Source organism: Peromyscus eremicus, chromosome 22, assembly GCF_949786415.1.
Source record: "Peromyscus eremicus chromosome 22, PerEre_H2_v1, whole genome shotgun sequence".
NCBI lineage: Eukaryota > Metazoa > Chordata > Mammalia > Rodentia > Cricetidae > Peromyscus > Peromyscus eremicus.
The window spans coordinates 7,848,534-7,874,405 of record NC_081437.1 but is presented as its reverse complement, the minus strand read 5'-3'; the positions used below and the strand labels follow the sequence as shown (position 1 = coordinate 7,874,405).

General features: G+C 45.6%; 1 protein-coding gene across 3 annotated transcripts in view; it reads left to right on the top strand.

Annotated features, from left to right (window-relative positions):
* Prkce (protein kinase C epsilon) overlaps positions 1–7,326 on the top strand; it is a 512,360-nt gene extending 505,034 nt beyond the window's left edge. For all 3 annotated transcript variants that reach the window (XM_059248231.1, XM_059248233.1, XM_059248232.1), the window contains exon 15: positions 4,034–7,326. In XM_059248231.1, coding sequence (XP_059104214.1) covers positions 4,034–4,183 — 150 coding nt within the window. In that variant the 3' untranslated portion in view covers positions 4,184–7,326. The remainder of the gene's footprint in view (positions 1–4,033) is intronic.
* The last annotated feature ends 18,546 nt before the right edge of the window (positions 7,327–25,872 follow it).

Below are 25,872 nucleotides of genomic sequence, written 5' to 3'. Positions count from 1 at the left end.
CCTGAGTGTTACACAGAGATCGTAGGAAAGGCTGTATAGAAGAGGAAGGTCTGTGGAGTCCGAATGATGTTCTGTGTGTCCAGTGTCACTTCTGGGACTGCACAGTATGAGCACTGGGAAGGCGTATGGACTGACCAAGGACAGAGTAGGCAATATCTCTGAAAGTCTGAGTTTGAACTGGAGTTGAGTCGTGGGTATACTGTGAAGCAAGCAGAAGTATTGGAAAGAATAGAATTAGTGAGTGAAGGAGACCGTGTCGGCCCTTTCTGATTTGGGGGATGCTATGCTGCCTGTATGCCAGTGAGAGAGGGTGCTTTGAAAAACATCCCAAGCCTCCCATCTCCAACAGTCAGGAATGGCATCCCATTGGGGCTATTTAAATTGGAAATGGGTAACTAATGTGCACCTGAAATGTCTCCAAGGGAAAGAGGGCCAGGAGCCAAGTTGTGCAAGGAGCTGTGACCAGTCTGTAGAGGTCAGCAAGAACAGCATCCTCTGGCACGGAGATGTGACTCGATAGCAGAATGCCTGCCTGTCCTGTGCAAGACATGGGTTACCCAGCAGTATTCCTAGATGACTTGTAGGAGGGGGAAATGGCGTGCTCTCTGGAATGCACTCGTGTGATTCTGGAATTCCCCTGAGAAACCCAGAACTGAGCTAAATTACTCTCCAAGCCAGCTCGTGATTCAATCATCTCTAGATATAGCCCCAGAGCCCTGCTCTCCAAGCACAGAACCCGTGAGCTGTGAAGCTTGGACACATCGTAGGCTGTAGCTCCATTGCTGTGCCCAGCTGACCTCAAGAAAGCAAACCAGTTTCCATGACTAAGGAGCGCTAATCTGTCACTAATGACTGGCTGACAAAATATGAGCAATTAAGTCAACAAGAACAACCAATGCCAAAGAGTGTAGGGTTTTCTGAGGTTCTTTATGTGCACCCTGCCCTCCTTGGTGGCTAGTTGAAAGGGAGGACCAGGAAGGAGGTGTCCCTGACCTGAATCCCAGCGTATCCTTAACTGTGTTCCAAATGGATCTTTCCTACTGTTCTATTCTATGGATCCTTCACCCTCCCTGGAACCTTTCACTCCAGCCCCGGAGTATGTGCTGCTTGTTTTCCCTTTGGACAGTGCCTGGTGCTTTACAAGTTGTTCCTACTCTCTTCTCTCCACCTCTAACTCCCTCTGGCCAGCCTTCACTCAGCACAGCCCCCGCCATCCTTTAGCTCTACAACCCCTCCCTCCTTCCACAGAGAGCCCCCAAAAGAGCTGCTGCCACACTCTTTCCGCAGCCACCGCCGCCCCACGGCCAGTTTGCATCACCCTAGGGACCACCCTTGTCCCTCTCTGAAGCAGTTCTTTGCTCAGGACCTCCCTTTCCTCTGGCTCTGCTACCCCAGAAGGAGAACAGCCAGTCCTGCCCAGGCCAGCCTTCCTGTCGGAGAAGACCACACTGTGTCTAAGTTCCCCTGCTGAAGGGACCACAGACATCCCCAGTGACAGATCCTGTTTCTGGACATTTCTTGCATTCTCTTTGTCTTCTCTCTCCTCCTTCACAGTCTCTGAGACCTGAACTCTGCAGCTCAAGGCTAAAGAGACAGCGTCAGTCAGGACTCCTTGTACTAAGGACAGAGAAGAGTAGCTCATTCCTGCTCCTTCCTGCCCATCATTCTGTTTAATCTTAGTCACTGGGATGGCTCCTCTGCCAGCCTCCCCATGCTCTATACCCTCTCACTATGATTCCCAAACTCCTTATTTGCCTGTGCCAGGCCCTTTCCACTTTTTTTTTTTAAAAAAAGCCTATTGAATTCTTCTAAAAACTGTCTCCTGGTTGGACTTGACCTTTGTCATGTACGCCATCCCATTCTACAGGGTTCACATCTCCGTAAGTTCTACTTGGGGAGGAGGCATCATGCTGAGACCTGGATATGGGTCTGGCTCTCTCCCAGTTGGGGAACCCCAGCCAAGCCACCAAACCTCTCTGAGTCACAGTTTCCTCCGCTGTAAAACTGGAATCAAAATACTCGCCTAGTCCAAGGATCAAATGAGTGAATGAATGTGAAGATGTTGTTGAGAAGCTCTGGAATAGTTTCTCCCAAATTCCCTGTAGAATTTTCCTCTAGGGAAAGGTTTGAATACGTTATTCAGGAGCTTGGGATGGAAAGTTTCTTGTCAAGTCTGAGGAAGTCAAGCCTAAGCAAAATGGACCAGGTTTCTTTCTTCTAGAATTTCCCAGAGATTTGAATTTGTTCACATGCATGGCAACTGTCCAAAAACAAACACAACATATAACCTTGCCTCAAAGGTACTTCTTTTCACAGACTACTTATTATTACCTTTCAGGTTACAACTTTCCATTGAGAATAGCATATTTCATTATTAGTCTTCCTTTAAATAATGACTCTGACCTTTCTATAAAGAGTATCTCATCATCTAGGTCACTAACCAGTTGACCAGTGTACCAACTGACCAGTGTACCAGTTAACCAGTGTCCAAAAAGGCACTGTTAGTGGGCCTCCAACCTCCCCTGTATCCCATACTCTGCTGAGTACTGCGGGATTGGCATTGAAGGCCTCTGTGGTCAGACTCCAGCCTTACCTCCGGACCATCCCTCACCGGGCTCTGGCCCAGGCAGCGTGGTAGACCCACTGTCCTGTGCATACATGTTGTATGTTCTTGATCCCTGCTTTATCCCACCTTCTCCCTATGCATACATGTTGTATGTTCTTGATCCCTGCTTTATCCCACCTTCTCCTCACATCTATACCACCACATTCTAAACCATTCTTCAGGTCTTAGCCAAACCCCGACTTCTCTGTGGAAGTTCTTTCCAGCTAAAACAGCACATCCCAGACAGGCACATTGGCCCTCTTACTCATCTGTAAGCCCTTTAAGGTAGGGTATAGTTGACACTTCCTGATCCTCTCCCCCAACCAGAATATGTGGGTTCATTGAATGCCGCCCTCTACCCAAGCCCTAGAAGCCAGGAACACACAGGTTTCCTCTGGGAACTTGAAAGACTAGCTGGCTTGTCCTTGTGAGCTGGGGCATCAATCATCGTAGGTTTTCTGACTTAATTTTGTAGATGCTTATTTACTGTGGCAGAACTGCCATCAACCTAAAGTTGACCAAGAGGAGGTCCTTATGGTCTAGAGCAGTGGTTCTCAACCTTCCTGCGCTGCGACCCTTTAATACAGTTCCTCATGTGGTGGTGACCCCTCCAACCATAACATTATTTTTGTTGCTACTTCATCACAGTAAATTTTGTTGCTACTGTTATGAATCCTCATGTAAATATCTGCGTTTCTCAGTGGTCTTAGGTGACCCCTATGAATGGGTTGTGCCACCTCCCTCTAGATGTTGTGACCCACAGGTTAAGGACCACTGGCTTAGACAAAAGTATGAAAACACAGCAAGCCTGTGTGTCGAGTCAACATTGTAATAACGGCCAAGCCAGGGGATCATAAAGTCAGGCAATAATGAGAGCGTCCCTGTGTCCTGCTGGTGGCCCTTCCTTCTACTCAGAGAGGTCATCTGACGCAGAGATGGCAGGACTGTCCGGTCCATCTCTGCGGGAAGAAAAAGCACTGGAGTCTTTGGGCACATGGATTTAAGTTTGTCCCCTGGGTACAACAAGGACTGTCTTCATGGAGATTGACAGTTACGGCAGATGCCTCTAGGGGATATGAGAAGGAAGCTGTGCACCCCACTCCACACACACACACACACACACACACACACACACACACGCACACTCAGCCTGTGGGAATCCCACTTCCCTGCTTTTCCATCATACTCACGCACCCTCTTCCTTCTCACCTGAACTCATTCTTGCTCTCCTCTTCACCTCTGGGTCCTGGGGCCATCCATTGATACCTCATTGGAACCGCCCTGTATCTGCTCCCAGTAGTTAGAGGCTCGCTTTGGCGAGAGGCTGGTCACCTCAATGCCCAGTCTCCAGGTGGGAGAGTCTGGGGAGGGGGCCCCTCAAAAGGGAAGTCAAGCCTCAACTCAGCACCTTCTCTTTTCTCTCCACAGAAAACCAAAAGAGATGTCAATAATTTCGACCAAGACTTTACCCGGGAAGAGCCGGTACTTACACTTGTGGATGACGCAATAGTGAAGCAGATTAACCAAGAGGAATTCAAAGGCTTCTCCTACTTTGGTGAAGACCTCATGATGCCCTGAGAAGCTGCCTCCGGTGGAGTTAGCTGACGCTGCAGGAGGGTGCTGAGAAAATCCCGTGTTGCAGAGGCTCAGAAGGTCTCGAACTCTTCCTCCTTCCCAGAGCCCCAGTCCCGTGTCCACTCTATTTATTGCAATCCCTCCTCCCAGGCCATGTCCTTCCCCACCCTCCCAGTGACTAGAAGGCACTCTTGGGTCTAGACTCAACCAGGAACACAGATGATTTGAGTTGTGTCTGCTCTGTGGGTAGCTGTGCGCAGTGCTGGATTTGGATTGTCCGTCCATCGGCAACGCTGAAGCAACTTCAGTTCTTTTATCACAAAGGAATCAAACAAACCCAACACGAAGACTCCGGCTCTGCCACTGGCTATGGAACCCTGACTCCGCTCTTTTCTCATTCCTCCTGTTCCCCAGCCTGCCATCCCTGCCCTTCTACCTAGGACAAGAGACTGGTGCCTTTTTCCTGTGAGGGCAGGTGCCCCAAGGCATGCCCTTGATGAGAGGAGCCTGGGGATGCTCAGACTGGCCGAGTGTGTGTCAGTTTGCTCTGGAATTGCACATTCCTGCTTGCTTTGGTTTTAGCTTTTTTTGAGCATGCCAAAGTTGTGTACGTTTGTATCTCATGGAAGAAATCATTTTGATTTTGAACGCTTAACATTTAAAAAAAAAAAAAAACTGTTACCAGGTTCACTTTCTAATTGGCCAAAAGATAGACATCCCAGTGTGAATGCAGGTAGATATTAAAGGGCTAATATACAGTGAGAATCCAGTCGTCCAAAGTTTGTTATTGATGCTTTAGTGACACATGAGGGCTACTGCAGAGAGAGCAAAGGAAACTCTGGCTTCTCCTCACGACCATTCTCCCTGAGCACAAAGGCCACCAGAGCAACAGCCAAGACCCTGGGGTTCCAGAAAAACTCAGCTCCCAAGTTCTCTCTCCAAGTTGTTTTTCCCCCCAAGTTCCCAGCATAAACTCTATTTTCTGTGCACTTCTACAAAATGGTAGTGCCACTGTGTTGTGGTTTGAGACATTCAGTATCTGCTTGGGAATGCAAGGAAGGAAACTCAGCGTGGGTCAGGAAGAAGGTGTCAGGAGACTGATGAGCAGATGATTTGAAGACTGACGAGGTATTGGGATGTGGCCAGAGTTTTGGTGACATGCGATGGCAACTCACGTGGACTCTATTTAACGGACTGATGTTACCTCCTGTAGATACGCTGACAGTGTTAGTCTTTGACTCCCAAGGGTTCTCTGTGACTTTGTGTATATGTTCCCTGAAGGTCATTTGATTACCTATTTTATTGAACTGATTTAGCAGGGAATGGAATCCATTCCAGCTGTTGCACGTGGATTTCCCAGCTGCCCCTAATTATATATACTTGTGAGTGGCTAAGTGGCACCAACGAAGCTTTTGGCCTTTTGTACATTTGAAGTTTGTTTTGTTTTTTTTGTTTTTTTTGTTTTGTTTTTCTTTTTTTGTATATAGTATTTGCTGCAAGGCCTGTGGAATTAATTCATTGAATATAGAGGTATCAACTGCTGCATGTTCAGGCATATTATAAAACTTTAGTCGATGAAAGAATAACTATAATAATGTCCAGGTGCAATCCTCTTATCAGCTATTGGTTCAAGTTACTGAGAGAGAGGTATGTTTCTTTCTAGGGAGGCCTGGGGTCCTTTATATTGTTTATTTCCTTTGGGGTTGAAGATGTAACCATATGATGAGCTATATGAAATTCACAGCAGGTTCTCCTGTGCTCCTTCACGTCCTGATAGAGATGGCCGATGGAGAGGAATGTTCTCCATAGTGGTTGCCAAGCTTGGACAGTGACTATTTTGAGCCCATACTAAGTGTGTCCCTATTTGCATCTGGCTGGTCACAGCCTTTGTTACTGATGATGACCTTCAGTTCTCGTTTGCTTTTTTTTTTTTTAAATGAAAAACTCAGGTGTAACTGTGATCTGTTCTTATGATGATTGCAAATATTAAATACTATGCTGTATCAATCTGTATGTTTGGCATACCAGGGAAGTGATGAAGAACATTAGGTTAATTTAATTTATCTTCAGTGACTTGACATGCTGGGGGAAGACTATCTTTTGGAGTGGCTAACAAGCACAGAAACATCTTCATGGTGGTATCATCTCATTGCTTAGAAAAACATGATAATACGCCCGTCATACTCAGATATAATCAATCTCTTTCTCTCTCTCTCTCTCTCTCTCTCTCTCTCTCTCTCTCTCTCTCTCTCTCTCTCTCTCTCTCCACTGTTGTGAGTGTTGGACAGCCAGTATCAAGTGGCTGTTTCCCAGGGCTTGATGGTATTCACGTGACGGCGGGGGCTAGGCCCTTCTTCCCGGCCAACTGGCAACTGTGGCTGGGAAATCAAACCATACACTCCACCAGCAAGCAGTAGGCAGTCAGCCCCCTGGCTCCCTTTTGGTGCCCATAGCAGGCTGCCTAGGATGCCTCTGGCCAATGCTGTTCTCACACTGGCAGATTTGAATGCAATGGAGACCTTACACTTGTGTGTGTTGCTTGGGTGTATACTGAGTCCTTTCAGCAGGGACTTAGCGGAGGGAATGTGGCTTGGTGGTAGAACTCTTGCCTGGTTGGTGTAGAGCCCTGTGCTCAGGCTCCAGTATCACACACAGAGCAAAGTTGAGGATGGCCACACTGATACATTTCTGCCAGTTCCTTGTCTTTTCAACTCTCACTCTCTTTTAGAGAAAAAAAAAAGAGTGCAAAAAAATGCCAAAAGCCTACATGAAGGATAGTATTTCCTCCATTCCTCTCCTTTATGGACTTTGTGAAGTAGAAACATATTTTTTTTCCTCCAAAGGTGAAAACACAATTCATTCTTGCTTTAAAAAATAAAAGAAGGCTAAAAAAAATTACCTCTTTTTAAATTATGTGCAAAATAATTCTGGCTAAATAGAAAACATACTCAATTTTAGGGGTTTTATTTTGTATTGTGAGGCTTTCTTTGTACACTTTTTTTTTCCTTTCTGGATGTGATTTTAATCTCTTGCCATCCATTAGTGTAATTTCATTGTAAACATTATTGTGCCAAATGTACTGTATTCAAAAGGATGTGAATGTGTGTTGTTCCAGAACGTAATAAATATGATGACGTTAAATCTTACTTCTCCATCCCAATAAGATGTCTCTCTCCTTGTACATTAGAGACCAAGGCTTCTGGGATTAGCTGTTCCTCAGCTGTTAGAGAGCATGCCTGTCATGAACAATGTCCTACATTCAATCCCAGCACCCACAAAACTCAGTGCAGAGACACACACCTGAAACCTCAGCACTTGGGTGGCAGAGGCAGTGTGATCAGAAGTCCAAGGTCATCCTCGGCTACATAATGGAATCAGGGCCAGGCTAGATAGGCTACAAGAGACCTTGGCTCAAAACAAACAAAAATTCTCGAATCTAACCAACCCCAGTATTGTGGGGCACAGCTATAATCCAGCACTAAGAAGGCAGAGGCAGGGGGATAATGAGTTCAAGGTCAGCCTGGACTACATAGGGAAACTTTCAAAATTAGAACAATCGCACAGGTAAGAGCAATGTCTCAGTGCGTAAAGACACTTGCTACAGAAGCCTGATGACCTGAATTCAGTCTCTGGAACCCATGTGAACATGGAGAGAAATGACTCCACAGGTCACCTTCTGGCCTCCACGTGTGTGCCTTGGCATCCATGCCCACCACACACATCACATACAACGATAATTTTATTTTATTAGGGGTGCATGGGGGGGACGGACAGAAGCCATGTGTGTGGAGGTTAGAGGCCGACTTTGTGGAGTGAATTCTCTTCTACCTTTATGTGGGTTTTGGACTTGAGCTCAACTCATCGGGCTTACCTGGCAGGCGATTTACCATTTGAGCTATCTCACCTGCCCTAAAATCCTTTTAAGTTTAAAACAAAACCCCTCAAGTCTAAAACCCACATGGTTTTCAGCTTTTGATTTTTTTCCTTGGCAGTTACATAAGGCTGCAAATGATTATTTGCTCACTCTCCTGGCACACTCCTGCTTCTAACCAAAAAGATAAAGAAGGCCTGTGCTAATCAGATGTGTCCCTGGTACCTGGGCTTGGGGGTGGGCATCTTTCCCATACTCAAGCTCTGGGAGGCTGGCAATGAAGCCATGGGCACCAAGATTGAGTTCCTGGGCCTAAGGATGTACCTCAGTTGGTGACGTGCTCACCCAGCTTCCATGAAGCTTTGGGTTCAGACAGTAGGAGCCCATGAACTGGGTGTGGTGACATATACCTAAAATCTTAGAACTTTGGAGGTGGAGACAGAAGACCAGAAAGAAGTTCAAGGTCATCCTTGGCTATATAGCAAGTTGGAGGCCAGCTTGGACTACATGAGTACTTGGCTCAAAAAAAAGCAAAGCAAAACAACAAACAGACAAACAGAACATCGGCTGACAGAGACTTACAACCAAAGATCATGCAGACCTTCTCAGAATTCTGCCTCTGGCTGCTGCTCCCAATTCTGAGGGCTAGGACATTACATATAAGCTGGGAATCACTCAGGCTCACCTACAGATAGACTGGTTGAGGGGGCTCTTTGCTTCCATCTACACCCCAAGCCAACATGTGTCTCTGGCCGTGCTAGTGACTCAAGGCATTCCCACTTCTCTGTTTAGCCCTTTTCCCACTGTTTCATGCCCATAGGTCTGCCTCTACAAAGTGGGGTTTGGGGTGATGGAAGTGGTTGTTAGCTTTGTTTGGTAGTGCTAGGGATCGAATCTAGGCCCTCACACATGCCCGGCAAATATTCTACCTTGACCTACATCCTAGCCCTGAAGAACATTTGTTGCCAATCTGTTCCCCTTTCAGGCCACAAAACACTTTTTATGTTTCAAGACAGGGTTTCTCTGTGTAACAGCCTTGGCTGGCCTTGAACTCACAGAGATCCACCTGCCTCTGCCTCCGGAGTGCTGGGATTAAAAGGCATGTGCCACCATCACCCAGCCATGAAATACTTTGATATGTTGTATTTTGCAGGGTTGGAGAAAGGGCCCAGGAACCTTAACAGTACTCTACCATGAACCCCAGATCACCTTTCCAAAAAGCTCCGGGAACTTTGGTGTGTAATCCTAAAAGGCCTTCCCTGTGTTTATTCCTCTCAACAACATGGTTTGCTTATCTAAAGATATGAGTAGGGTCTTCAGACCCACCCCAGGAGAAGGGATTGCTTATCACCTCATTTTCCTCTCTGACTCAGTCAAATGTTTCCATGTAAGTGACCACCCAAGGGGAAGCAAGCTTGCAATCAACATATCTATCTTATCATGAGTTCAAACAAACAAAATAGGAGAAATAGTCAACTCTTACACCAGAGGTTGTCTCCAGCTTGGGAGGTGAAGGAAAGACAACCGGGAGATGTGAGTTAAGGTCTCAGGTAAATCAAATGTGGTGGCCTAGGTCTATAATTCCAGCAATAGGGATGCTGAAGCAAGGGCATTACAGTGAATTTGAGGCCAACCTGGCATGCAGATTAAGACTCTATCTCAACAAACAAATGGTAACATATACCTATGGGTGGAGATGGGAAGGTTGGGGGTTCTAGGTCATTCTCAGCTACTTAGCAAGTTCAAGACTAGCCAGGACTGAAACAAGACTCTGTCTCAAAACAGATTATGGTCTAGAGTCTCTTGCAGTCTCTCTGTCCATGGGTCAGACAAGTGTGCAGCAGGTGTCTGGAGGCAGTGGGTGTCCAGATCTGTCTGGAGGCTGGAAACTACTTCAGGAATCAATTCCCATTTGGAGACTTGGAGCATGAGATGGGAAGGAGTCTCCTCTGGCTCCAGTCTGGGTGGAGTCCTGGCGACCAGCTTGAGGGAAGTCCAGCTCTGGGCAAAGGCCTCAGACGTGGGAGAGGTTGGTCTCCAGTGGGGGGAGGGGGGGGTCCATCACACCTGGGTCTTGAGTGCAGTCACGTGTCTTTATCTTCCTTTGAGTTCTCCAGTCTGTTGAGTTCTCCAGTGTCCTGTGAGCTAAACGTAGCTTCAGGTATGCTGAGGCTCAGCCAGCAGCACGAGGCAGGGCTAGAGACAACTTCCTCAGGGGAAATGTTGGCTCATGAGTTAGCATAAAGGACATAAGAAGGACGACACTGATAGTACGGGAAGTAAATAGATTGGCAAAGATACTGAAAACAAGTCTCCACATTAAAAACAAAAGAGAGTTCCAGGTTATAAGGTTCTCCTCGGCTTCCTCCCTCAGCCCTAGGATTGTTTCAGTGAGTGGGACAATCTCTGAGTGTGCCCAACCCACCTCCTCGATGAAGTCTGTGTATCTGGAGAGTTCAGTCCATTCTCTGCTCTCCTTAAGTGGAGAGATGGAAAGTCCCTGAGGGTTGAGATATGCCCAGCCTCAGTTCAAGGACCAGGAGGGGAGTGGATCTGTGCAGGCCTGCTCTCAGGCCCTCTGCACACTGGAACAGGCTGCTTTGAAGGACTCTGTACAATCCTCATCGATACCTCTTCTCAAGATTATTAAGCCTGGCAGTGGTGTGCACGCCTTTAATCCCAGCACTCGGGAGGCAGAGCCAGGCGGATCTCTGTGAGTTCGAGGCCATCCTGGGCTACCAAGTGAGTTCCAGGAAAGGCACAAAGCTACACAGAGAAACCCTGTCTTGAAAAACCAAAAAAAAAAAAAAAAGATTATTAATAACTTTAGTTAACATTTATTTATTGCCACATACTATACATGCCATAAAGAAACCCTTTAAAACGTCATGAAAATCTGGGCATGGTGTTGTACATTTATAATCCCGGGACTAGGGAAGCAGAGGCAGGGGTTTCAGGAGTTCAAGGTCAGGCTCAGATACATACAAAGTTTGAGGCCAGCTCGAACTACATGAATCCTGTTCCAAATAAAGGAAGGAAAGAAGGGAGGGAGGGAGGGAGGGAGGAAGGAAGAAATAAGCCAGGCAGTGGTGGTACATGCCTTTAATTCCAGCACTCAGGAGGCAGAGGCTGGTGGATCTCTGAGTTTGAGGCCAACCTTGTCTACAAAGCAAGTTCCTGGACAGCCAGGGCTACACAGACGAACCTTGACTTGAAATAATGCCCTGCAAAAAAAGAAAGAAAGAAATCATGTAAAGCTGGAAATGGAGGTTCATAGGTTACATAATTTGCTTAGTCCTTACAACTCTATTCACCAAGCTGTTGTATTCTACAGGTCAGAAATTTCCCAATTCTTAGATTTAGTGATGTTTTAAATAATTTAAGACTCCAGATTCGTTGGTGAGGTGTGCCGAAGTGGATTGTGGGTAATAGGGTCGTTTAATAACGGGGAAGGCTGGGAGAGGAGGACAAAGGAAATATCTCACAATCACAGACTTTAGAGGGAAGGGGCCCCTGAATTCAGCAGCTTGGGCAGGGACTAGATAAGATGTAAGGTGGGGCTGATCTCTCCACTGGGGCAGCCTCTGTGTCTAACAAATGATAGGCCACATCAAGTTTACTTCAAAAACCACACCAAGGCAGATAGGGGTAGATCTGGGAAGTGATAGGGAGAAGAATGAGAGGTAAATATGATCCAAATACATTGCATGCATGTATAAAATCTTCAAAGAATTAATGAGAATATTATATATTTTAAAATGTATAGAGTGGATTCTGGCCAGGGAAGCGGGTAGGTTAACTGCAGATCTTCACTTCCCCTTCAACAACCCCCAAAACAATCCCCCAGTCTTATCCCCAGCTCTGTAGCAGACCACCCACTGCAGCCCCCTGCCCCCTATCTCCAGTGGATCACAGTGATCTGCCCCTTCTAACCTCCCTCCCCCCAACTCAATGCTTTTTCGTAGCCCTCAACTGCTGTGGAACAACCCTTTTCTACACTATGACTATGTATTACTCTCGTTGGTTAATAAAGAGCTGACAGGCCCATAGCTGGGCAGGAAGTTAAGTGGGAAAGCCAAACTGAGAATGATGGGAAGAAGGAGGGCAGAGTTGAGGGAGACACCAGCCAGCTGCTGCCGGGCAAGCAGGACATGTAGAAAATGGGGTAACAAGCCACGAGCCATGTGGCAAAGTGTAAATAGGAATATGGGTTCATTTAAGTGTAAGGGTTAGCTAGTAATAAGCCCGAGCATGTAAAGTAATACTCAGCCTCTGAGTGGGTTATTTGAGTGGTCAGGAAACGTCTGCTTACACCCAACTCCAGAAGGCATTCCCTGGGAACCCGCAAGCCACTTTGACCAGGAAAATCTGTAGGCTAACTGTAGATTTTTACCTCTTCCCCTGCGCCTCCAAATCCAGCCCCCCAATCGCATCTCCATCTTTGTGGCAGACCTTCTGCTATGACCTCTCTACACTCCCCGCCCCATTCCCAGGGGACTAAGCAGATCCTGGTGGAGCATCCTGCTCTCCTCCCTCCTCTGGCCCCCCTCACTCCCTCTCCTAACCCAACCCCATTTCTAACGGTCAGCTCCCAATACCTAGAAACACATTCTACCTGGAACCCCCAGTGGCCACGGCTATCGGGATCCCAGAAGAACGTCCTGCCAGGAGACACACAGCCACCACCCACTCCTAGGAAGCAGAGGGGGAAACAGAAACCCAGGAACAAAGCATCTGCCCAATAAAGACAAGACCCGACATCAGCACCTAGAATCACAACCTTCCCAAACACAGATGCCTGGACACCAGAGTAAAATCACAATCAATAACAGACAGAGCGATGCGTCCCCAATAGAGCCCAGCAGCGGCTCCACCGCAGCAGGCCCTGAGGGTCACAACATAGCTGAAGGGAAGACAAAGACCTTAAAATAGCCTTTATGAATAGGATGGATGTCCTTAAAGAGGAAATGAATGAATCTCTTAGATAAATCTATGAAAACACAAACAAACCGTGGAAGAAAATGGAAAAAAAAAAAAGGCCCAAGACCTGAAAGTGGAAATAGAATCAGTAAAGAAACCCAAACTGAGGGAAATCTAGAAGTATTTAGGAACTCAGATAGGAGCCTCAAAGGTAAGCCTCACCAAAGAATGCAAGAGACAGAAGAGAGAATCTCAGGTGCTGAAGACACCATAGAAGAAATGGATACCTTGGTCAAAGAAAATCTTAAAACTGAAAAAAAATCTGGCACAAAAATTCCAGGAAATCTGAGACACTATGAAAAGACCAAACCTAAGAAATAATGGGAATACAGAAAGGAGAAGAAACTCAGGTCAAAGGCCCAGAAAATATTTCAACAAAATCCTGGAAGAAAATGTTCCTCATCTCCAGAAGGAGATGCCTACCAAGGTACAAGAAGCTTACAAAACACCAAACACACTGGGCCAGAAAAGAAAACCCCCCTCGGTACATAATAATCAAAACACTAAACATACAGAACCAAGGAAGAATATTAAAATCTGTCAGGGGAAAAGAACAAGTAACATCTAAAGGCAGGTCTATTATAACCGACTTCTCAACAAAGACCCTGAAAGCCGAAGGACCTGGACAGATTGCTACAGACTCTAAGAGACCACAGACGCCAACCTAAACTACTGTATCAATCATAATAGATGGAGAAAACCAAATTTAAGCAATATCTGTCTATAAATCCATCACTACAGCCCTACAGAAGGTGCTACAAGGAAAATTCAACCCTAAAGAAGTTTGCCACACCCAGGAAAACACGGGGAATAAATAATCCCAAAGCAGCAAATCAAAAGAGGGAAAATGTGTGAGCATGCACACCATACCAAAATAATAAGAATCAATGGACACTACTCATTGATATCTCTCAGTAACATTGGTCTCATTTCCCCCAATAAAAAGACGCAGACTTACAGAATAGATGTGAAAACCGGATCCATCCTGCTGTATCCAAAAAACATAACAAGGATAGACATCATCATCTCAGGGTAAAAGACTGGAAAAAGATATTCCTAGCAAATGGATCTAAGAATCAAGCTGGTGTAGCCCTTTTAATGTCTGACAAAATAGACTCCAAACCAAAATTCATCAGAAGAGATAGGGAAGGACACTACATACTCATCAAAGGAAAAATCCACCAAGAGGACATTGCAATTCTTAACATCTGTTCAATACCCGACTCCAGACAGGACAGTTAGACAAAAATTAAATAGAGAAATGCTAGAGCTAATTGAGGTTATAAACCAATAGACCTAAGAGATATTTATAGAACATTTCACCCAAACACAAAAGAACATACCTTATTCCCAGACCTCATGGGACTTTCTCCAAAATTGACCACATACTCAAACACACAGCGAGTGTCAGCATACACAAGAAAACTGAAGTAACCCCCTGCATCCTATGAGACCACCATAGATTAAAGCTGGACATCAGCAATAGAAACAGCAGGAAGCTGCCAGAATGACGGAAACTGAACAGCTCTCCACTGATTAGATAAAATGGTATGAGAAAGAAATTCAAGACATTTTAGGATTGAATGAAAATGGATACACAACCTCCCCAAACTTACCGGACACAAGGCAGTTCCAAGAGGCAAGTTCACAGCACCAAGTGTCTACATTTAAAAAACGATGAGCTGTCATCCTAGTAACTACACAGCACTCCTGAAAGCTCCAGCACAAAAAGCAGAAATCACATTGAAAAAAAGTGCAGTGCATGTCAGGAAGTAATCAAACTGAGTGCTGACATCAATAAAGCAGAAACAAACCAAAAAATAAGACAAAGAAGAGTTGGTTCTTCGAGAGAATCAGTCAGAGTGATTGACAAACCCTTATGCAATTTAACTAGTTATTTTCTTGGTATCTGTGGTCAGTTTTGGAGAAAGTCCCGTGAGGTCCTGAGAAGAAGGTATATGCTTTTGTGTTTGGGTGAGATGTTCTATAAGTATCTGTTGGAACCACTGGTTTATAAAGTCAGTTAGCTCCAGAATTCCTGTTTAGTTTTTGTTCACATTACCTGTCTGGAGTAGGGTATTGAAGTCTCTCACGGTCAGCTTATAAGGGTCACTATGTGATTTCAGGCAGTTAATGTGAATAAGGCAGAGAGAGAATATTCAAATTAACAAAATTAGAAATAAAAAAGGGGAACATGACAACAGACACTGAGGAAATCCAGAGAATCACAGGGATATACTTTAAAAACCCGAACCTCACCAAATTGGAAAATCTAAAGGAAATGGATAGTTTTCTTGATACATACAACTTACTAAAGTTAAATAAAGATCAGATAAGCGGGCTGGAGAGATGGCTCAGAGGTTAAGAGCACTGACTGCTCTTCCAGAGGTCCTGAGTTCAATTCCCAGCAACCACATGGTGGCTCACAACCATCTGTAATGAGATCTGGTGCCCTCTTCTGGCCTGCAGTCATACATGTATACATAATAAATAAATAAATCTTTTTTTAAAAAAGATCAGATAAGCAATTTAAACAGACCTATAACCCCTTGTGAAGTAGAAGCAGCTATTAGAGGTCTCCAAACCAAAAAAAGCCGAGGGTCAGATGGTTTTAGTATAGATCTCTATCAGATTTCCAATGCCAATACTCCTCAGATTATTTCACAAAATAGAAACGTAATGAACATTACCCAATTCATTTTACAAGGCCACAGTTACCCTAATACTCAAAACCACGTAGAGATCCAATAAAGAAAGAGAATTAAAGACCAATTTCCATTTTGAACATTGATGTAAAAAAAAAACTCAATGCAATACTTGCAAACTGAATCCAAGAACACATCAAAAAGATTAACCACCACAATCAAGTAGGCTTCATCTCAGAGATGCAGGGATGGTTCAATGTACAAAAATCAATAAATGTAATTTACCACATAAACTAAAAGACAGAAACCACATGGTCATCTTATTAGATGCAGAAAAGGCCTTTGAAGAAAATCCAACACCTATGATGATAAAAATTCTGGAAAGATTAGGGATACAAGAGACATATGTCAACATACTAAAGATGGTTTGTAAGTCCATACCAACATCAGCGTAAATAGAGCAATTCCACTAAAATCAGGAACAAAACAAGGTTGTCCACTCTCTCCATACTTACTTAATATTACTACTTAAAGTCTCAACTAGAGCAATATTTATATTATTATATTATGTTTATTATATTATATTTTTACCCCTTAGAAGCCTGTTTGTTTTCTAAAGAGAGACAGAAGGGAGTGGATCCAGACAGAAGGGGAGGTGGGGAAGAACTGGGAGGAATAGAGGGAGGGGAAACCATAATCAGGATATGTTATGTGAGAAAAGAATCTATTTTCAGTGAAAGAGAATATTTATAGAATGTATTTACACACAAAACTATCCATCTCCTTATTCTGTCTTTGGCCAGTTTGCGTCAGACACTGCTCCACACTGTCACGTGCTGGAGCCTGAGCTGTTACGGAGACGCGTTTCTGTTTGTTATGAGACTGAGATCTGTGACTTTACCACAGAAACTAAGTTGGGGATAAGTCCGTATGAAGCAGAGTTGAGGTTCATTAAGAAGAGGTTTCAACATTAGTGGAGGGGTACGTACAAGTGTGGGTATGGAGTTTCTCATGAGAACCACAGTTAAGTGGTTCCACAGGAGCCACAGATAGGATTTCTGTAGTGTTGTTAACGCCACGGAGTGAGAATTGGATCATTACCACAATCTTGAGCCAAATTTGAAGCAAGCTGTAGTTAATACTGGCCAGGATGATGGACTCTGGCCAGGTCCATTCCGGGGTTCCCAGAAAATGGCAATGGAGTTACATTTTGCCAAGGCGTATAAAGGCAAGTCTACCCACAAGTCCGTGTATTTCCCACCAGGTCCAATCAGAGGCAAGCGTACATCCCAATTTATTTCCTGCCTAAATACCTCTGCCCACATGTGATCAAGCACATCCCGGTGTAGTTGGGTCACACAAACTTGTTTAGGGGAGCGAAAACATGTGGCTTTACATAAATAACAGCCTCCAACATCGCTGAGAAAGCATCTGTCCTTGGGCAAGGGGCTTGCAGGTTAGAGGTGCTTTCGCTTTATGGTTCTCTTAGGCACAGTAATTAAAACTTAAAACATAACTTTGGCTGTCACAGTGTCTGAAGTTAAATCGAAAAGGTTACTAAAGGACTTTTTTTTCTTCTTTGCTAAGTGAGGTCGTTCCTGAGGCCCCACAAGATGAGATTACAGCTGATAATGTAAAAAGCCCTAAATCACAAAGATTGCACCAGAAGACTGAGACATATTTTCGCTATGAATGAAGTTTTATTTTGTTTATGAGAGTCCCAGGAAATGGAAGGTTAGTATCTGAGACTGGAGTAAGGCCATCTTAAGCACAATTTATTTGAAATGTCTCTACATAAAGGGAATATTGTCTCTATATAAGCAACCTTTACAGAAAACATTGGTAATTGTGATGAAATTTTTAACTCTCTGTTGGCAAGATATTTAACCAGACTCCAGGGTGGGGCCCCTCCTCCTTCCATGTTCTTTCATTTTCTCTATCTTTCTTTGAATTCATTACTTCAATTCATTCATTTACATGTTCATTCTCTTCTAAACTTGCATGGACTTCTAGCTACTTTGTGTTAGCCAGTAATCTAGGTCAATGGTTCTCAACCTGTGGTTCACGACCCCTTTGGAGGTCAAATGGCCCTGTTGCTCAAATTCTAAAAGGTCTTACTAATAAAAAATAAAATGTTGAAAGAGCAGAGAGACAAAGGAACAAGCCACTGGCACGTCTTACATCTAGGGCTCCTCAGCCTCATAAGGCCTCTAGCCCAAAGGGGTTCTTCAGCCAAAATGCCTCTAGTTCCTGTCTCCTCACACTTTATATACCTTTCTCTGCCCAGCCATCGCTTCCTGGGGTTAAAGGCGTGTGTGCTTCCCAAGCAAAGGCCTGAGATCTCAAGTACTGGGAGTAAAGGTGTGCGCCATCACTGCCTGGCTCTGTTTCTCTCCTAGACTGAGTCAATCTCATGTAGTCCAGGGTGGCTTTGAACTCACAGAGATCCAGACAGATCTCTGCCTCCCGAGTGCTAGGATTAAAGGTATGAGACACCACTACTTGGTGGCTTGTTCTGTTCTCTGATCTTCAGGTAAATTTTATTAGGGTACACAATATATCACCACATGGCCCTTTCACAGAGGTTGCTGAAGACCATCAGAAAACACAAATATTTACATTACAATCCACAACAGTAGTAAAATTACAGTTAAGAAGTAGCAATGAAAATAATTTTATGGTTGGGAGTCACCACAACATGAGGAATTGTATTAAAGGGTCACAGCATCAGGAAGGTTGAGGACCACTGGTCTGTGTATTAGTGGCAATCTTTGCCCTTACAGGCTTACATGGGGGTGGTGTGACAACAGACTAAATCAAGTGACAAACATGATCATTAAGTAAATTATATAAATAAAAAAATTATATAAATAAAAAATATATATAAATAAAAAATAATAAATAATGATGTCATGTTAGAAAATCCAAACTGTCCTTAATGTTTAAACAATAGTATAAATAGCCCACTTAAATACTTTTAGGCTATAAATCAAACTATTTGTTAAACAAAATGTGTCTTAGCTTTGTCCCTTGAAAAATACTCGTTCATAACAACTTAGAATACCAGACTCGAAGTTTGAATACATACCGAGATCCCTGTAAGTACCAGTTCCCAGGGATGCAGCTGACCTTGGCGAGAGGTCCCTCCTTCCTACCTCCAGCTATGACTCACACACTGAGATAATGCAGTCACCACATCCAGTGTCCATTTAAGCCCTTGGTCAGAGGTGTGAGGCTGGGGGTTGGATTACCCTGAGAAAGGCAAAATCTATGGAGGCGAATACAGCAGCCTCTGGGGCCTGAAAACATGGACCCTCACGTCCTGGTCCAAACTCTTCCTCCACTATCTAGGACTACACAAAGAAAGCAGCCTGCTTGGAGAGAGGAAAGTCAAGCCTGAAGGATCCTGGGTGTGGGATGAAGTGGATGCCATTTGCCTAAGGCTATATGAGATTACATCTGTAATTAAGAGAATGACCGAATGAAGGAACCAAAGGCTTTCCCCAGCCAGTGGGAGCAACTTAGGTGTGACAATGAACTAGGGACTGCTGATATTTCCTCAGCCTTTGCTATTCATGAATGTCTAGACTGACCCCATAAATAACTTGGCTATTAGAAATATGCCGTAATAAGCATGCGTCCTTAGCTATCTCAGTTGTATGCTTAGATCCTTCAGGTAAATAATGCAGGAGTTTTACAATGTAATATAAAAAAATATTTACAATGGTGTACGGCATCTCTCCTTTTCTCCTGTGTGCTGCTAGTTTTATATCAACCTGACACAAACTAGAGACATTGGAGAAGAGGGAACCTCAACTGAGAAAATGCCTTCATAACATCAGGCTGTAGGCAAGCCTGTAGGGCATTCCCTTAACTAGTGATTAATGGGGGAGGGCCCAGTCCATGGTGGGTCCTGGGGGATGTCTTTCTATATGCTGTGAATATATGTTGTTCCCATTGGTTAATAAATAAGCTGCTTTGGCCTATGGCAAGGCAGCTTAGAGGCAGGTAGGAAATTCAAGGAGAGAGACAGGAAAGAGAAAGATTGAGTCTGGAGAGACACCAGACTGTCACCCAAGGAGCAACATGCCAGCAGATCGGTAAAGCCACAGAACACGTGGCAAAACATAGATTAATAGAAATGGGTTAATTTAAGATATAAGAGCTAGCTAGCAAGAGGCCTGCCATAGGCCATACAATTTGTAAATAATATTAAGCCTCTGAGTGATTATTTTATAAGCAGCTGCAGGACTGCAGGTCAAGAGGGGACCAGAGAAAACTTTTGACTACAGGTGGGTAGTGCCATCCCTGGGCTGGCGGTCCTGGGTTCTGTAAGAAAGCAAGTTGAGCAAGCCATGGGCAGCAAGCCAGTAAGCAGCACCCTTCCATGGCCTCGGCATCAGCTCCTGCCTCCAGGTTTCTGCCCTGACTTCCTTCAATGATGGACATGATGTAAAAGTGTAAGCCAAATAAACCTTTCCTCCCCATGCTGCTTTTAGTCATGGTATCTCATCACAGTATAGTAACCCTGACAAAGACACACACACACACCCTTTTTTTTTGAGACAGCATCTTTCTAGGGACCTCTGACTGTCCTGGAACTCTCTGCATAGACCAGGCTGCCTCTTCTTTTAGGGACCTCCATGCTGATGTCCTGTGAGAACTGACTTACATTCTCACCCACAGTAGATAAGTTTCCTTCTCCTTCATCATGCCAGCATTGGGTGTTTGCTTCCTGTGGTTGGATTTTTTTCTTGGGGGCAGGCAGGGACAGGGGAGGTGCTGGATTTGCTATGTAGCTTCCTGCCTCAGCCTCCCTAGGGCTGCCTGCTGCTGCCTCCTTGTTTGTTTTCCATTGATAGTCATTCTTATTAGGACAAGCTGGCGACTCAGTGGAGTTTTATTTTGCATTTCCTTCACAATTAAGGAGGATATATTTTTTCCCCTATTTATTGAGCATTTGTATTTTTTCCCATTTATTTATTAGTGTGTGTGTGTGTGTCTGTCTGTCTGTCTGTGTCTGTCCATAGTATGTATATAGAAGGCAGTGAACAACTTTCAGAAACTGGTTCTCTTTCTACCATGTGGGGCCTGGGTATTGAACTGAGATTCATCGGGCTTGACAGCAAGCTCCTTTACCTACTAAGCCATATCACCAGTCCCATTTGTACTTCTGAGAAATGCCCATTCAGTTCATTTATCCATCTATTCGTTAGTTTGTTTGGTGTTTAAGTTTTTAAGGTCTTCATAAATGATATATACTTGTCCTTTGTCAAATATACAGTTGGCAGAGATTTTTTCTCCCTTTCTATAGACTGTCTCCTCGCTCCAGCAACTGCTTCCTTTGCTGCATTAGAGTCTTGGTATTTCATGCAATCTCACTTTTCAGTTCTTGCCATTGCTTTCTGAGTTATTTCAGTTCTATGCAGACAGTCCTCGCCTGTGCCTATACCTTAAAGCGCTTTTCCTCCTGCAGTTTCAATATGTCAGGCTTTGGAGTAAGGTCTTTCATTCATTTTGAATGGGTTTTCGTCTGGAGTGGGTGTCTGGGTCTGCTCTTCTACGCGGCTAGTGGCTATTTCCAGGACCATCTGTTGAAGCGGCTGTCATTCTCCAGCACGTGCGTTTTGATAACCTTTGGCAGCAATCAGGTGGCTGTAGCCGTGTGGGTTCATTTCTGGGTCTTTCTATGCCACTGTTCCACGTGTGCCAGGCAGGTTTTATGTCCGTGATTTTGTAGCATAATTTGAAATTAATGATTATAACACCTCCTAGCATTCCTCTTTTATGCGTCCATATGAATTTTAGAATTGATTTCCTCGTTGTTTCTTTTTTTTCCCCTTTCTACTTTTCTGAGCTACCTTGTTTTTCTTTATTTGAGATTTTTTTAAATTTAATTTTATGTTATGAATGTCTGACTGTATGCCTGTGTACCGCACGCTGTCGGTACCTGTGGAAGCCAGAAAGGAGTGCTGAATTCCCCGGAACTGGCATCACAGTTGTGAGCCAATGGTGTGGATGCCAGGCACTGAACCTGGGTCCTCTGGAAAAGTAGTCAGTGCTCTCACGCACTGAGTCAGCTTTTCCAGCCTATAGCCTGTTTTTCTGAAGGAGCTTCCTTACAACCATATGTTAATCCAGGGCCATGGGGCCCAGGCTGTGTCACTGCCTGTGTCTACATAGGCACTAGCAAATGTTGACATTGTTTCCAGATTTACCAAACCTAGCTCGCTCTCATTTTATTGCTCTCTGTGAAAGAAAGGTTGAAAAAAAAAAAAAGAGGGAGCTGGAGAGAAGGAAGGACTCGCAAAGGAGGTGAAAGATGAGGGGAGCAGAGCCCTGGCCACAGGTAGGCTGTTGACTGCTCCGATGAGCCCAGGACCTCAGCAAAGTCACTGACCCAGTCCCTGCAGCCGCTAGGTAGCTCTGAGGAGGTTCCTCTTCAAAGGAAGGGTAAGAAGCCAACCAGAGCGCTGTCACTGAGAGGCAAGGTCAATGATACAAAAGACACTGAGCACAGGGGGAGTCCCAGCAGAGGCTCAACGGGTGCTTCCTCCTCCGCCTCCTTCATGGTCTTCCCTCTTGGCCAAGGCTGGTGCCTCTCAACTCAGGGCTATGCCAGGAGGATTAGGAGTAGTCCTCCTCTGACCAGCCAACACCCCCTTCAAATCCCTGAGCCTTGCTTTCCACTCCCTCATTCCCTGAGTGTTTTACCTGCGTTCTCAGAGGGAGCTTGGGGCAAGGAATTGCCTGGGGAAGACAAAGGTGGCTGAAGGCAGGTGGGTGGGGCCAACGGGAAGCTCCACCCTCTGACTCCGCTTTCCGCTGCTGACTACCCCAGGAGGCAAGAGCTGAGCTGGTACTGAGTGGAGGGCAGAACTGGAGGCCTCAGTGAAGCTGCAGGGGTGGGAAAGTAGGCAGGAGGACCCAGTGGGGGGTCAATCGCCCCAGCTAGGAGTGTTGATTTGGGCAGCCTGGGATCCCACTGGGAGCTTGGAAACACATCCTTTTACATCCCTCCTATGGTGCTGGCTCCTGTTTCATCTGGGAAGAGATAGAGACCCTCTTCTGACTCCCGTTGTAGGCTCTGAGAGGGCAGAAACTATCCAAGCAACACAACCAGTGTGGTGGTAATGGGGCACAGGTCTGTGTACTTAATCACTTAAATCTGGAGCTGGTTGGGGCTGAAGCTGCAGCCTCTTCCATGTGTTTCTAGTTCAAATCTCAGTGCAAGCTTAGGGATCCTTTGCTTCATCTCTGCAGAGGAGTGCAGTGAATTATATGAAGTTGAGCCTTAGACTTGTGCTATCTCTTACACAGAAGCGGAGCCAGAAAACAAGGCATCCAGGGTTCTTCTCTCTCCTTTCCCAACCTTCTTCCCATGCCACCACGGAGGAGGGTCCTGAGAGCTGGTCCTCAAGTCCCACAAAGCCTGCATCCTCTGCCCAGACACCACACCCACCACTAAAAATGAAAAAAAGAAAGAAAGAAACCATCCCCATGGACTATTCCAAGCAGGAAGCCCTTTCCAGTTCACTGGAAAACAGGAAATGCCTCCAAAGGTCTGAAGCCTTTTTAGTGGCTGCGCCCTTCATGCGGGGTCTGTGTCCCCAGCCAGCTGCTGTAGACAATCTGGAAGCAGAGCCACCCCAACCCCCAGCCCTGAGAGTATGGGATCCTTGGTATCACTCTTGAGTTCCCTGTCCTTCCGGGAGTCTGATCATCACCCCGCTCAGCATGTTGGATAGTCTGGAGAGGGCGAGGTTGCTCTGGGTTCCAGAAATGCTACACAAAGCACCAAATAAGCCAGTCCGCTTTGCAAGAATCCAAACACTGGTGTGAATGCAAACTTCACTGGGTCAGACTGAGCTCTGTATGGGACCCAAGATGGGCTGACCCCCATCAGAGGCTGACCCCCCCCCAATCAGAGGCTGACCCCTAGCACTTTCTGTGGTTGGCTTCTCCTCTCTGCAGATTGACCCTCTCTTTTTGACCTTGTAGAAAACTAACCTTTTCTAGCAGCCTAACACTGGCCAGAGGCCAAAGCTCAGAGGCTTGATGGCCTCTTCAGCTGTTCTCTGTCCTTCTACGGAGCACCAAGGGGTGTGAGCCCAATGCAGTCCTCACAGCCCCCACAGCCCAGGGGAGTTGGTTAGCAGGCGGGGGAAGTCTGAGGCCCTGCACAGTGTCAACTCTGCTGACTGACTGTCACCACAGCCGGTCATTGTCCTTAGTGGACACACCAGGAGTGGAGAAGCAGAGGTAGCGGTGCTTAGTTTGGTGCTGGAACTGGGAGGACTTGGGAGAAGGGAAACTCAGTCTTCTGCGTGGCAGATGGGGTTAAAGGAATGCCTCGTATTTGAAAGTCATTTCCCTGGTTCTACCACGTACTGTGGGACCCTGGGTGGTACTACTGATCCTTCATCCTGCCTCATGAAAAAAAGAGCGGGCACCAGCAATTCAGGGTCCTTGGAGGGCAGATATACTGTGAACATACATGCAGGCTAGGCCAAGCAGAGGAGCTGCAGGTTTACAGGTTAGTTCCCTGACTGACACCAGGCATGGGGGAGGATCAGCTGAGGGAAGAGGCCGTGATCCAGGCACGCATCCCCCTGGACACTGCTTTCTGGCTTATTAACTGCACAAGACTTGCAAGCCCTGCCGTGAGGGAGCAGCAGGCCTTGTCCTGCCCAGATGCTGGCTGTGCACCTTTACCTGCCCCGGTCACCTTCCTTTCCTGTAACTGCTGACAGGAGGACCTGAAAGAAGCAGATGCCTACTGGATAAAACCTACTGGGGAAGGTAAAGTTAGAACCAGAGGAACAACCCTCCAAGTGAGATCGGAGGATGCCTAGCATCCTTCAGATGCCTTCTAGAGTACTGTGAAATCACCCCCAAAAGTACCATCTTCAAACAAGAATTATGGGTCCCGCAGTATCCCAGTAACTCAGGACTTGGTGGCTTTGCGGAGGTCACAAGTCTCTCATGGGCTCTGATCAAGGTGTGGTCTGGGCTTTGGGATCATTAGAAAACTCAGCCAGGGAAAGATCTGGAAAAATGACACGTGGTCCCCAAGTCACTGTCCTCAGTGGAACGTGCCAAGAGGGGAAAGCCAGGACTGCTACTGTGTGTGCTGGGGGTTCAAACTCGCAATTCTCCTGTTGCTGGAGTCAGCTGACCAGAGAGGCCTCAGTTCATGCCAGGGGCATCTTTGGATCCTTCTCAGCGGGGCTTCTCTACAGTGCAGCTTAGAACAGGCTAGCCCAGTCTGAGCTAAAGGGCAGAAAAGGCACACTGAGAGTGACTTAATCTTCAAACTGACATCCCATCAAGTAAGTCACTCCACCTTTGGGGAGGGAATTTCTGGGAGATAATTTGGAGGAATCCGGGAGGGCCTCTCTTTCTCAACTTTGTCTCATCTCTATGACACTGGACTTTTTTTTTTTTAAATATGTCAGCCAAAGTACATCATTGAAACTTTAGGGGAGAAGCATGTGAACCTAGCTGTCTTCCTTAAACTGCTCTCTAAAGAGATTTATAGAAATGTACAAGGGGCTGCTGGAGAGATGGTTCAGTGGTTAAGAGCAAGTGAGGGGAGGTTCCAGACTCCAGCTTTTGCTGTCTTGACTCCCCCCCCCAACACACACACACAGCGTCTCTTAGCAGGTTTGCATTGTCTGTATTCATGTGCTTATCCTCAACATCTGTTGGTACATTCAGGAGTGCGCATGTACATTCATGGGATGTGTTGTATGTATGCATGTGTGTGCTTCTTTAGGCACATGTACGTCTGGAATCCCTGGGAGTGGGCCGGGATGACTGGCAGGTCTAGGGGTGTTGGTGCAGACCACAAACACCTCTGTGACTGTGTACCCTTAAGATCCCCTCAGCCGGTTGCTCTCAGCACAAATACCAGATATTTTCATCTTCTATGGGAACTTCCTGTTCGGCTTCCTGTTGATCTTGGATTTTTTTTTTTTTTTTTAAGGATGTAATTCTTTATTTTGCTTTTTAGTTTGCCCAGTGAGGCGCTGCAGTTCCTAATTACCTCTGAGAAAAGGAGAAAAAAGAAAACACGGGATCAACTTGCTGGCTGGAACCAAGGGCAATATAGGCATTGTCCTGAACACCTTCAAAGGTCCCTGCCTGCTGTGTGCTGGTGGGAGGTGTGGGGAGAGAGGACACCTCGGGACAGG